Below are 13,040 nucleotides of genomic sequence, written 5' to 3'. Positions count from 1 at the left end.
AAAATCAGATACCAACAGACATGTAAAGAAAAGAATGCTATTTGTATCAGGCTCAAAGAAAAGGCAATTTTTAAGTTTTCCACTGAAGCATCTAGAAGTTAATACCCTACTCCCAAAGAAGAAATTAGAAGTATGCACTTTCGGAAAGAGGGTAGGGGAGTAGAGAAGGTAACTGTGTAGGGGTAGGAGGATGTGTGATCCTATATTTTTGTTTTTCAAAGTTTTTATTTTACTTCCAGGTAGTTAACATACAGTGTTATACTAGTTTCAGGTATACAATATAGTAACTCAATACTTCCATCCATCACCACCCTGTGCTCATCACAAGTGCACTCCTTCCTATGCTTTGGTTTTTAAATGGACATTGACCTTAAGAATCCAAAATCACATTTTAAAAAAATGCCAAGGGGGTTAATGAAATTATCTTATTTTTTAATAGTGTAGGAGTCCTGAGATCCTGTTAGCCCTTAAAAAGAAGTCTCCCTCTGGTCGACACAGGTGCTTATATCTGCAATCTGAGAATTTTACCAAAATCCTATTTCAACTGTTTATCTCAAGATTGAGTCCATATCACCTTCTTGTTCCTCCTATGATAGCTCAGGGACAGAAAAATGTTCAGTTTATGTTTATTACTTTATGTAGTAAGGCATATTTTTACAGTATTAAAAGGTTGCAAACTGTTTCCCAAAAAGCAATGAAATCATTTAATTTGTAAGCTCTCTACTTATGTTAACACTTCCCACACATATTGTTCTTTTGTCTGAACAATCACACAAGAACAATATTTTGAATACCTGAAAAAATTTGATTTGTCCCTGCCCTCTCTCCACACCCACCTTAAATATTATGGTGCTATGTTTAGTTATAAAAAAACAGCTTTGTTTGCTTTTATTTTTTGCTTTTAAGTTATCCTGTACTGTACTTCTGTTTCCAAGGAGTGACCAAGCCATTAAAATGACATTTCTCAACATCAAAGACTATTGCTCATATACCTCTGTAGTTGGGCTAGGAGATAATTTCTCTTCTTCCGACTGGGTGGGCATTTTCAGGCCTCCATATTTTTTCCAGTAGAGCCAACAGGTTGCACACAATCTACACTGCATATTAGGTGGGCCCCAAGAATACCACTGATGAGACTGTGTAGCTAAAGACAGAGGAAAAATATGAAAAGACAAAGTGTTATATAATTTGTAACATCAATACATATACCATCAAATATTTTAAAGATATTCCAAAGTAATCTTTAGTTTACAATGTTATTTTTCTTTCTGCAGTTCACCAAACATAAAAGTCTAATTTACATGTATTTTCAAGATGCAGGATTCATTAAACCATTTTTCTCTCTCTCATAGTGAACGAGAGAGCAAGAAAGCGAACCTGTGGCTCCTGTTAAGAGAAGCTATTAGATGAAGTATCTTGTATAATATTCTGTGCTATTACTGAGGGAGTTTTGTTCATTAAAAATACCCCCTATTGTGTACATTTCTGTAAATAAGTTATCAGAAAGGTTTTTTTTTTTTTAAATTTTATTTATTTATTCATGAGAGAGAGAGAAAGAGAGAGGCAGAGACACAGGCAGAGGGAGAAGCAGGCCCCATGCAGGAAGCCCGATGCCGGACCCGATCCCAAGACTCCAGGATCATGCCCTGGGCTGAAGGCAGCGCTAAACCACTGAGCCACCCGGGCTGCCCCAGAAAGGTATTATTATTATTATATTACTGTTTAAAGTCCAAGTCTAAGTCTCTAAATTGATGGTCCAGAAACTACCCCAGAGATTAAGGTGCTCAGAGAGGCCCCACTGATTAAGGTAGGAATCTGTCAGAAATAGATAAATGAACAAAGTATAATCATTTTAGTATTTTTCCCTTTAAAAACAGAATCCCTTTCAAGACTATTTAAGTCCAGATCAAGGGAGCATATGCAGCCAAGATCACAAAAGGCTTAAGACCTAATAACTTGGCTGATTTACCACTTAACACTGCAAGCCTTCATCAGTTTTGCTGCAGTTTTAATTGCTCCCATATTGCATTTAAAGTTTTCCTACAATGGATCTGAAGTTTCAGATAGGAAACGATGAAAAAAAAAAAAAGATAGGAAACGATGGCATGAAACATTAAGTTAATGAGGTATGTATAAATTATTATAATCTGTATATTTCCCTTGGAATACTCTTCCCCCTGATTTATAAGTTAACTTCGTCAGGTCAAAGTGTTCAAAGAGCACATCAAGGTATCAACTAACACTTCACAAGCCAATGTCAAAAAGAGAAAATATACTGGCCATTATAATCAAACTGCATCTTAGTTTGAGAATAATACTGTGCACCCATTGTGTATTATTTTTGGTAGACTCCTTGCTAACAGTAGCCCCCAAAACTTTCCTCTTATAATTTAGATTTTTTTTAAAATTTTTATTTATTTATGGTAGTCACAGAGAGAGAGAGAGGCAGAGACACGGGCAGAGGGAGAAGCAGGCTCCATGCACCAGGAGCCCGACGTGGGATTCGATCCCGGGTCTCCAGGATCACGCCCTGGGCCAAAGGCAGGCGCTAAACCGCTGCACCACCCAGGGATCCCCTCCTCTTATAATTTAAAACAGTAAGTCAAATAAGTTGATTTTTTTTAAACACAAATTTTAAGAATCTTAAGTATTAGGCATGGACCTAGTTTGGATTCTGACTAAAATTTCACTCATGGGATTCCTAGGTGGCTCAGCAGCTGAGCATCTGCCTTTGGCCTGGGGCATGATCCTGGAATCCGGGATCGAGTTCCACATTGAGCTTCCTGCATGGAGCCTGCTTCTCCCTTTGCCTGTGTCTCTGTCTCAATCTCTGTGTCTCTCATGCATAAATAAAATCTTTGAAAAAAAAATAAAATTTCACTCATATTTAAGTATACATTTTTACTCAAGTTAGTCATGACATGTCATTTTAATATTTGTCAACAAACATCATTCCCCTTACAAAATTAACTCAAATGCAATTAAAAAGTGACAGGGGTGCCTGGGTGGCTCAGTTGAGTGTCTGAGTCTTGATTTCAGCTCAGGTCATGATCTCAGACTGAGCCCTGCATCAGGCTAAGGAGGCTGCTTGAGATTCTCTCTCCCCATCTCCCTCTGCCCTGCTGCCCTGTGTGCTCTCTCTCTGAAATAAATATATAAAATCTTTTTTAAAAAGTGACAAAAAAGAAAACACCAACTTCTATCTCTCTATAAAGATAAATCTTTTTAAAAAAAGATTTTATTTATTGATTTGACAGAGAAAGAGCATAAGCCGGGGAGCAGGAGGTAGAGGGATAGGGGGAAGTGGAAGCAGACTCCCCACTGAGCAGGGAGCTGATATGGGCTCGATCCTAGGACCCTGGAATCATGCCCTAAGCCAAAGGCAGACGTCACCCAGGCACCCCTAATGATAAATCTTACATCATGTTATAATAAGAGATACATTTTATGATATTGAGTCTAAAATAAGTATTATAAAATAAAAATCACTTATTTGTCATACACATAAAAATGACAATTATATAAAGGGATATGTAAGACTACATATGTGTTAACGGGGTATGTCAAAAATAAGATAGATTAAGCCACCACTTGTCTGTAGGATTAATTTTATTTTCACTTAAATACAAATAAACTTCAGTGTCTAAGAGTTTCCAATTCAAAGGCATCCATGGGGATCCCTGGGTGGCTCAGCAGTTTAGCGCCTGCCTCCGGCTCAGGGTGTGATCCTCGAGTGCCGGGATTGAGTCCCACATCACGCTCTCTGCATGGAGCCTGCTTCTCCTTCTGCCTGTGTCTCTGTTTCTGCCTCTCTCTCTCTCTCTCTCTGTCTCTCATGAATAAATAAAATCTTTAAATTAAAAAAAAAGACATTCATAATGCAATATATATAAAATTATGACCAAAAGAATCTAATTTTCCATAAATTATTTTCCTTTATGCTTCCATGGTGCAGAAAAATGGTTAGAAACATACCATTTCTATGAAGTCAGCAATTTGTCTGGATCATACTTTCCTTAGTTTCAGGTAAGATAATTATATGATCTGTTTGTTTTGTTTTGTTTTCTTAGAGAAAGAATATGAGCAGGGAGGGGGCCGAGGGAGAGAGAACCTTAAGCAGAGTCCACACCCAACATGGGGTTCCATCTCACAACCCCATCATCATGACCTGAGCCGAAATCAAGTCAGACACCTAACCTACTGAGCCACCCAGTCACCCCTATGTCACCTGGTTTTAAAAGTCTTTTCTAAGTGATACTCCCCCGTGTTCCAATACAACTTGTTTTTGGCCACTCTGCACTGAGCAAAATGACTAGAAGGAAAACCTCACCTCAAAAGAAAGAATCAGAAACAGCCCTCTTTCCCACAGAGTTACAAAATCTGGATTACAATTCAATGTCAGAAAGCCAATTCAGAAGCACTATTATACAGCTACTGGTGGCTCTAGAAAAAAGCATTAAGGACTCACGAGACTTTATGACTGCAGAATTTAGATCCAATCAGGCAGAAATTAAAAATCAACTGAATGAGATGCAATCCAAACTAGAAGTCCTAACGACGAGGGTTAATGAGGTGGAAGAACGAGTGAGTGACATAGAAGACAAGTTAATGGCAAAGAGGGAAACTGAGGAAAAAAGAGATAAACAATTAAAGGACCATGAAGACAGATTAAGGGAAATTAATGACAGCCTAAGGAAGAAAAACCTACGTTTAATTGGGGTTCCCGAGGGCGCCGAAAGGGCCAGAGGGCCAGAATATGTATTTGAACAAATCCTAGCTGAAAACTTTCCCAATCTGGGAAGGGAAACAGGCATTCAGATCCAGGAAATAGAGAGATCCCCCCCTAAAATCAATAAAAACCGTTCAACACCTCGACATTTAATAGTGAAGCTTGCAAATTCCAAAGATAAAGAGAAGATCCTTAAAGCAGCAAGAGACAAGAAGTCCCTGACTTTCATGGGGAGGAATATTAGGGTAACAGCAGACCTCTCCACAGAGACCTGGCAGGCCAGAAAGGGCTGGCAGGATATATTCAGGGTCCTAAATGAGAAGAACATGCAACCAAGAATACTTTATCCAGCAAGGCTCTCATTCAAAATGGAAGGAGAGATAAAGAGCTTCCGAGACAGGCAGGAACTGAAAGAATATGTGACCTCCAAACCAGCTCTGCAAGAAATTTTAAGGGGGACTCTTAAAATTCCCCTTTAAGAAGAAGTTCAGTGGAACAATCCACAAAAACAAGGACTAAATAGATATCATGATGACACTAAACTCATATCTGTCAATAGTAACTCTGAACGTGAATGGGCTTAATGACCCCATCAAAAGGCGCAGGGTTTCAGACTGGATAAAAAAGCAGGACCCATCTATTTGCTGTCTACAAGAGACTCATTTTAGACAGAAGGACACCTACAACCTGAAAATAAAAGGTTGGAGAACCATTTACCATTCAAATGGTTCTCAAAATATACCCTAAAAACTATAGAACACTTCTGAAAGAAATTGAGGAAGACACAAAGAGATGGAAAAATATTCCATGCTCATGGATTGGCAGAATTAATATTGTGAAAATGTCAATGTTACCCAGGGCAATTTACACGTTTCATGCAATCCCTATCAAAATACCATGGACTTTCTTCAGAGACTTAGAACAAATTATTTTAAGATTTGTGTGGAATCAGAAAAGACCCCGAACAGCCAGGGGAATTTTAAAAAAGAAAACCATATCTGGGGGCATCACAATGCCAGATTTCAGGTTGTACTATAAAGCTGTGGTCATCAAGACAGTGTGGTACTGGCACAAAAACAGACACATAGATCAATGGAACAGAATAGAGAACCCAGAAGTGGACCCTGAACTTTATGGTCAACTAATATTCGATAAAGGAGGAAAGACGATCCACTGGAAGAAAGACAGTCTCTTCAATAAATGGTGCTGGGAAAATTGGACATCCACATGCAGAAGAATGAAACTGGACCACTCTCTTGCACCATACACAAAGATAAATTCAAAATGGATGAAAGATCTAAATGTGAGACAAGATTCCATCAAAATCCTAGAGGAGAACTCAGGCAACACCCTTTTTGAACTTGGCCACAGTAACCGGAGAAGGACAAACAGTGTATGTTCTCATTCATTTGGGGAATATGAATAATAGTGAAAGGGAATATAAGGGAAGGGAGAAGAAATGTGTGAGAAATATCAGAAAGGGAGACAGAACATAAAGACTTCTAACTCTGGGAAATGAACTAGGGGTGGTGGAGGGGGAAGAGGGCGGGGGTGGGGGAATGGGTGACGGGCACTGAGGGGGACACTTGACGGGATGAGCACTGGGTGTTATTCTGTATGTTGGTAAATTGAACACCAATAAAAATTAATTTATAAAAAATAAAAAAATAATAAAAAAAATAAAAGTCTTTTCTAGGGGTGTCTGGCTTCAGTTAGTAGAGCATGCAGCTCTTGATCTTGGGGGTATGAGTTCAACCCCCATGCTGGATATAGAGATTAACTTAAAAAAATAAAACTTTTTAAAAGTCTTTTCTAATGCTGAAGCTTGGTGTGAATATGAAGCAAAGGCTGTCACGTCCCTCATCCCCATGCCCTTAGGGCAGTAAGCTACATCTATCCCTCCAAAGAGCTGTTGAGAGACAAAAATTGGGCACCAAGTAGACTTTCAGGTAACTTGGTGGGGACAGGTGATTTGGGGACCCTGCTCTTCCGCCATCTTGCCCCTCCCCCCAAGTAGACTTTCAATAAAAATCAGTTTCCTTCTCTTCCCCACCCCAGGCCACTTTGATTGTAAGGAAACATAGATAATAATGTCATTGATGTCTATGAACAGATTATGCCATTGTTTGAGATTTTAAATAAGTATAAAAATATAAAAAGTGAGGGGTGCCTGGCTGGCTCAGTTGGTACAGTGTGAGACTCTTCATCTAGGGATTGTGAGTTTGAATGTAGGGATTTCTTAAGAAATAAAATCTTTTTTTTTTTTTTTTGGCTAAGAAATAAAATCTTAAAAAAAAAGTGGGGAAAGAAAAGTTAAAGAGAGACAATAAAAGAGCAAGATTTTTTTTTTTTTTTAAATGTATGGGGCGCTTGGGTGGTTCAGTTGGTTAAATGACTCTTGATTTTGGTTCAGGTCCTGATCTCAAGGTGGTGAAATCAAGTCCCGCATAGGGTTGTGTATTGGGCGTAGAGCCTGCTTAAGATGCTCCATCCCCCATCTCTGCTTGCATGTGCATGCATGCTCTCTCAAATAAATAAAATCCTTTAAAAAAAATATATCAATTACATCATCTCACCAAACCAATTTAACATCCAAGTCAAATACAATGTAATGCTGCCCATGTCTTATAGGTTTTTGACATGGACAGATACTGATAATGATACTTGCTGAAAGAAAAGGCAAACACAAACATGGTAGAACAAGTTCTCCCAAACTGGTGCACTTTGATGGAAGCTGGTCTGAGGATCATAAATGGCACTTCATCCACACATAGGTCTTTCTGACAGAAGTTTTTGGAGCCTTTTCTCTCTTTCTCTTTCTCTTTTCTTTTCTTTTCTTTTTTTTTTTACTGAAGCCTTTTTCAAAGAAGCGAAGCAGAGAAAACCCAAGACTAAAATGCAGTGTCCAAGTCGAAGGGAAGGGTGGACATCTTACTCACCTAAGGCTACATCATCCCGCTCTCAAAGCAGTGTGCCATAGGTACCTTGAGAGGGCTGCTCAACACCTCCCACCCAGCAGTGCCAGCACAGTGCCACAAACCTCATCACAGGCCTCAAAGGAGAGAAGAAAGCCCTGCTGGAGAAAACTTACCATAGCAGCTCTCACAGGCTCGTCCTAAGAGGGGATTCTGTGGCTGGAATGTGGTCCCCACGGCTCCATTCACAGCACCAGGTTTGCCATTGCTGGCAGATATTTGGTTGGGATTTGGTTTGCTGCTTTCAATGAAATATAAAGTGAGGTGATAAAAATGACTTGTATAACAAGGCAAAAGTCTGTACACCTCATTGTTGATTTATCTTAACTACATATAAATATCTGAATATTTGGTAAAGAAGAAATAAGCTGGTAAATATAAGGTATTAAAATGAACTCAAATCATTCATCCTTATAAAACAAGGGTACATAAAAACCAATCTCTTATGCCTAATATGCACAAAGTAAATATAGCCATTAGTACTCCTCCACCCAAATACAATTTCCTTAGAACACCCTATAATGCTTTTGAAAGATACAAGTTCTTAAGCTCTATCACTTATCATGAATTCTGAGAATAAAAGATAATTTTTTTGGATAAAATAAATTAAGCTAAAAGCAGTGTGTTGTGTTTAGAGAAAACCACTGTGCCATTTCTGCTGCTGGTATGAAAGCTATTGACTCTGCATTGGCTCTTGAGGGAAATGCACAAAAGCCATGTGTTCAACAAAGACAGTGTGGATGTCAACAGAGCATATCTCCTGAATGTAAGTCGGCATTTCGGGAGATTTAGCCATTTATGATAATAATTTTTATGATGTCTGAATTTTTATGAGAAGGATTACATACATAGCACTTGAAATTAGAAAAGCCAACAAATATATTCTGAGGCTTTTCTTTTTAAGAAAAAAATTTCAAGAGGACAAAAAAGGAGATATCTATCAAGGCTTTACATGTAAATTTCCCAGATACCATAATTCCTTAGAAACAGGTAGCCCAGATTACCTTGGTACTTACTTGGTGCAAACGTGGCTAATTTTTACCCATGTGGGGTAAGCTAACTTCTCCGCTTATAGAGCCATGCCCTAGAATACTACACAGGTGCACATGACATCTTCTCAAATAAACTCATAATTCATTAAACATGTATTTATTTCAGTGCCTTGTAAACAGAAACACCTGACTTAAAGGAACTTTCATCCTAGAGGAGCTTTCACATCTATTTGCTAGACAGAAAATAAGCAAAATAAACTAGTCAACTATTTATTAGCAATGAATAAATGCAGACTATAACTCTATCTCCCCATGGTTGCTGAAGTAATCAGAGATCATAACTACTAAGACATGTGGAGTTTCAACATGGAGTTGGCACAGGAGTTTCCTCTTTGCTGTTCCCAGGTTCTTCAATTCCATTTACCAGTGAAAGCCTAATGTGTAAACTTGGCCTGACAGCAAACTAAGATTTCTTTCTCTCATTGTTACTGTAACTCTTAGGTGACACCTCAACACCACTCCAGAAGAAATCATTTAACCTGAGGTCCCCATTCTGTATGTAATAGGGCTATTATTTTCATTTATAACCTGTGCCAGCAATGTATTTTGAAGACAAATCATTTTTAAAACATTTTAAACAAGAAAGAATGTGTTTCTCTTATAGTTTGCACCTGAAAATGTGCACAGTTAAAAATAATTTATAATGATTAAGATTTACAAAGGTATGTAAAAATATTTCTGATTTTTAAAAATCTACTAGATATAGATAGAAAGGATGGCCTCAAATCAAATGACTGATTCTCAGATGTCTTCCCCCAAAATATGGAAATTTCTGACGTTTAACCCAGTGCTAAATATATGTGATGAAAAAGAGCTAATACAAATTTACAGATGAGAGGCCTAAAAACAATGAGAGCAAACACAACTTTAATTGTTCAACTGATTTTTGAATCTTACTTGACTGAATAAACCACTGATCTTCATTATAATAATCATAAAAGGAAAACAAGTGTGCAAAGACTCAATACATACAGACATGTGAATCACTTTACATTAGTTTTGCAAAACCAAGTGCCTACACATTAATTCTCAGGTGACAAATGATGTCAATGTGAACATTTGAATAAACTTTTACTCTAACAGACACACAAAAAAGTTTTTAAAGCTGCATTATATGAAACTGTCCTTTTATCTAATGCCCAAACCTCTCCTCCCACATCTGTATTCCATATTCTACCCCTTAATGGCCTCCTGAGAATTTTGTACATTTGATTCTCTATCCTGGGCTTTCTCCATTATCATGTAAACATATTTCTCCCTACTTAAAGAACTCTTCTATTACTCTTTTACAATCTACCCCTCAAAGTGAAGAACTCCCAAGACTGACCTTTCTAGCCAGTTTTGTTGAGGGGCCAATCTTTACAGTCTGCAGTTCCTTGGCTCATATGCAGTCCTCAACTACTACATTACAGATGACCAATGACCTATCTCCACGTTACTAAATTCTCTGGCTATTTTTCATCAACATCTGACATTAATTAATTAATTAATTAATTAATCTCTTCCCCTCCTTGAAACACACTCCTCTTTCAGCTTTTGAGATAATGCTCTGACCTTGCTATCCTGCTTTATCTGATACATAAATCCTGGATTTCCTCAACCTTGGTCCGAGACCCTTTGTTCTTATTGCTCCTCCTAAGAAAGCTCATCCATGGTTTCAAACACAATATTATATGCCAATGAAGCTCAAATTTGTATCTCTAGAGCAAAACTTTCCCCTGAGCTTAAGATCAATATATACAACATCATATTCAACACTTCTTTTTGGATAGAGCAAATTCAAAGTGTTAGCCTGCCTCTCTACCAGTCTCTTTGCTTGTTGTGCTGGCCAGAAATCTGGGACTCTAGCCTGACATTTCCCCTCTACCCCTCTATACAAGTCAGTCACCTCCAAGTGGTGTACCATTTCCAGGGCCACAATTCCAGTCAAGCTCCTGTCACCTTTCCTCTCCAAGAACTTCAGAATTGGGTCTCCTTACATCCACTATTGCTCCCCTTCCGCAAACCATTTTCTAAAATAGAGCAAGTGATCTTAAAGTACAAATTTGATCATGACACTTCCTTATTTAAAATCCATTTCCATTGTTGATCAGATGGGTAAACCCCTGGCTGGCCCTTGCCTGCCAGCCTCCCACAGCTCACCATTCTCTTTACACAGCTACACTGCCATTCTCTCAGCTCCTTAACTACTGTTGTGCCCTTCCAATCTCAGGATCCCCTTGGCCTGGAAAGCCTCCATCACCCAGTTAATTCCTCTTCCTTCTCCAGAATTCACTCAAACTCACTTCCACAAGGAATCAACTGAGTCTGGTCGTCCTGTACCAATTCTCATAAAAATTGTGCTATTCTTCTTCATCATAGTACTTGTCACACTAGGCGACTGTTTGGCACCAGTCTCTCCCACACTAGAATGTGGTATACCTTTCTAACCTTTCCACCTCTAGTACCGAACAGAGTGCTTTGCATACAAGAGACTGCCAGGCTCAAAAGAATGACAGCATAAAATAATTCTTAATCCATTATTTGTTTCAAAATACTTGATTTCAGAGTTAACTGTGAAATTCTTCCAAGGACTCAGATTCTTATCCAAGGACTCAGAAGGTGACTTCATACCTTCTATTTATGTAGATTTATGTAATTTTTTTAAAAAGTTATGATTAGGAGGGCGGGGGGTGGGGGTGAATGGGTGACGGGCACGGAGGGGGACACTTGACGGGATGAGCACTGGGTGTTATTCTGTATGTTGGTAAATTGAACACCAATAAAAATTAATTTATTAAAAAAAATAAAATTATATTTTCAAGTTAAAAAAATAAAAATAAAATAAAAAGTTATGATTAGAAACTGTCTTAATCTCCAAAAATCATTCACTTAGATCAGGCTGGCACCACAAATATTTTAAGTTCTGTGGAGATTACAATTTCTGTCACAACCACTGAACGCTGCGATTGAAGCATGAAAGCAGACATAAATAATACATAAATGAATGAGTATGGTTGTGTTCCAACAACATTTTATTTATAAAAACAGGCAGCAGGTCAGATTTGGCCTGCAGACTATAGGTTGCTGGTCTTTGAGATCAAGACTCCAACAAAGTCAATGCAAAACATAACAGAAACAATTCTCTGGGTTACTAGGTGAAAACTGGTTTAATGTACTTTTCCTTTGATGTGACAGCACTACAATGCACAAGAAAGCTGCTATGTTTGCTTCTAAGAACCTCACATATGAATCACCACACTGTTTTCTTTGGGCAGTTGCTCTTTTATAAATTACTCACATATAATATAAAATTTTCTAAGGTACTGGAAACCACTGCAGAAGGGACATTACAGCTCTGAAAAAAAATTATGAATCCTGTAAATTACAGGTTATCTGCCTTGAGATAAAAAATGATTTAAAAATAACACGATTCATTGTCTAAGAGGACTCCTCTATATAAATGTATTAATATATCAAAATTCAATAAACAAAAGCCTCGGTATAAAACAACTATACTAAGTGAGAGAAATCTTGGAGCAGCACATATAACCCTGTAGCAAATTTCATTTTAGTCCCCAAAGAACCTAATATAGCACTGTATACTCAGTGCTCAATAAACTAAATTTTCGTCAACAAATGAATGATTGAACTCTTACAGACCTCAAAAAAGACTATAATTCATTTAAAATGTAGCAAATGAGAAGCAAACTGGCATTCATTTTGATGAAAATGATTTCTAAGTCCCCAAAATAATGATGCTAGAATACCAGACACATGAAACAACTGATACCTATTCATTATTTATTCAACATTTACAAAGTATGATTCTTCTTACTTTCTCTAACCCTTCTCCTAAGTAAACAATATAAAATCCTCAACCAAATAAACAATCTCCAAAGGGCAACGTGCACTACATGCCCCTCAAGTCCATTCTATAACATTGAAATTTCAAGAGCTGCTGACTTTCTGAAAAACATTTGCTTCAAATAACAGAGTTTCACTGGCGACATGGCATCTTTCCTCTAGTCCTTTTGTTTGTCTCTCACCAGCCATTTTTCTTTCTAAAAAAAAATCACTGTAATGGTAAAATGGAAAGCAAGTCTAGTGCTTTGTAGTGTCAGAAAATAAGATATACAAAGAAATTCAAATTTGGCTGAAATTGACCAAGATGACATATTTTGTGTTCATTGAATTCAAACTATGACAAATATTTTAAAAGATTTCTGTTACTTACTAAGTTGGGATATACACTTGCTTCAGTTTACTCTCAGCTTCTGCTGCTTTTAGACGTTTCTAATTCAA

General features: G+C 37.7%; 1 protein-coding gene across 5 annotated transcripts in view; it reads right to left on the bottom strand.

Annotated features, from left to right (window-relative positions):
- Positions 1-13,040, bottom strand: part of MTA3 (metastasis associated 1 family member 3) — a 218,029-nt gene that overhangs the window by 29,154 nt on the left and 175,835 nt on the right. For 4 of the 5 annotated variants that reach the window (XR_008664722.1, XM_055327315.1, XM_055327316.1 and 1 more), the window contains exons 11-13: positions 12,973-13,031; positions 7,821-7,945; positions 993-1,144 (exon numbers count right to left, since the gene is read on the bottom strand). Coding sequence is in view for 4 of the 5 variants with exons in the window: in XM_055327315.1 (XP_055183290.1) it covers positions 993-1,144; positions 7,821-7,945; positions 12,973-13,031 (336 nt within the window). In the remaining variant the exon portion in view is untranslated. The remainder of the gene's footprint in view (positions 1-992; positions 1,145-7,820; positions 7,946-12,972; positions 13,032-13,040) is intronic. The other variant, XM_055327314.1, reaches the window with a different exon arrangement.

The sequence above is a fragment of the Nyctereutes procyonoides genome, unplaced genomic scaffold, assembly GCF_905146905.1.
Source record: "Nyctereutes procyonoides isolate TBG_1078 unplaced genomic scaffold, NYPRO_anot_genome, whole genome shotgun sequence".
Lineage (NCBI taxonomy): Eukaryota > Metazoa > Chordata > Mammalia > Carnivora > Canidae > Nyctereutes > Nyctereutes procyonoides.
Note: the sequence above shows the minus strand (reverse complement) of the source record. Positions and strands in the feature narration are given on the sequence as shown.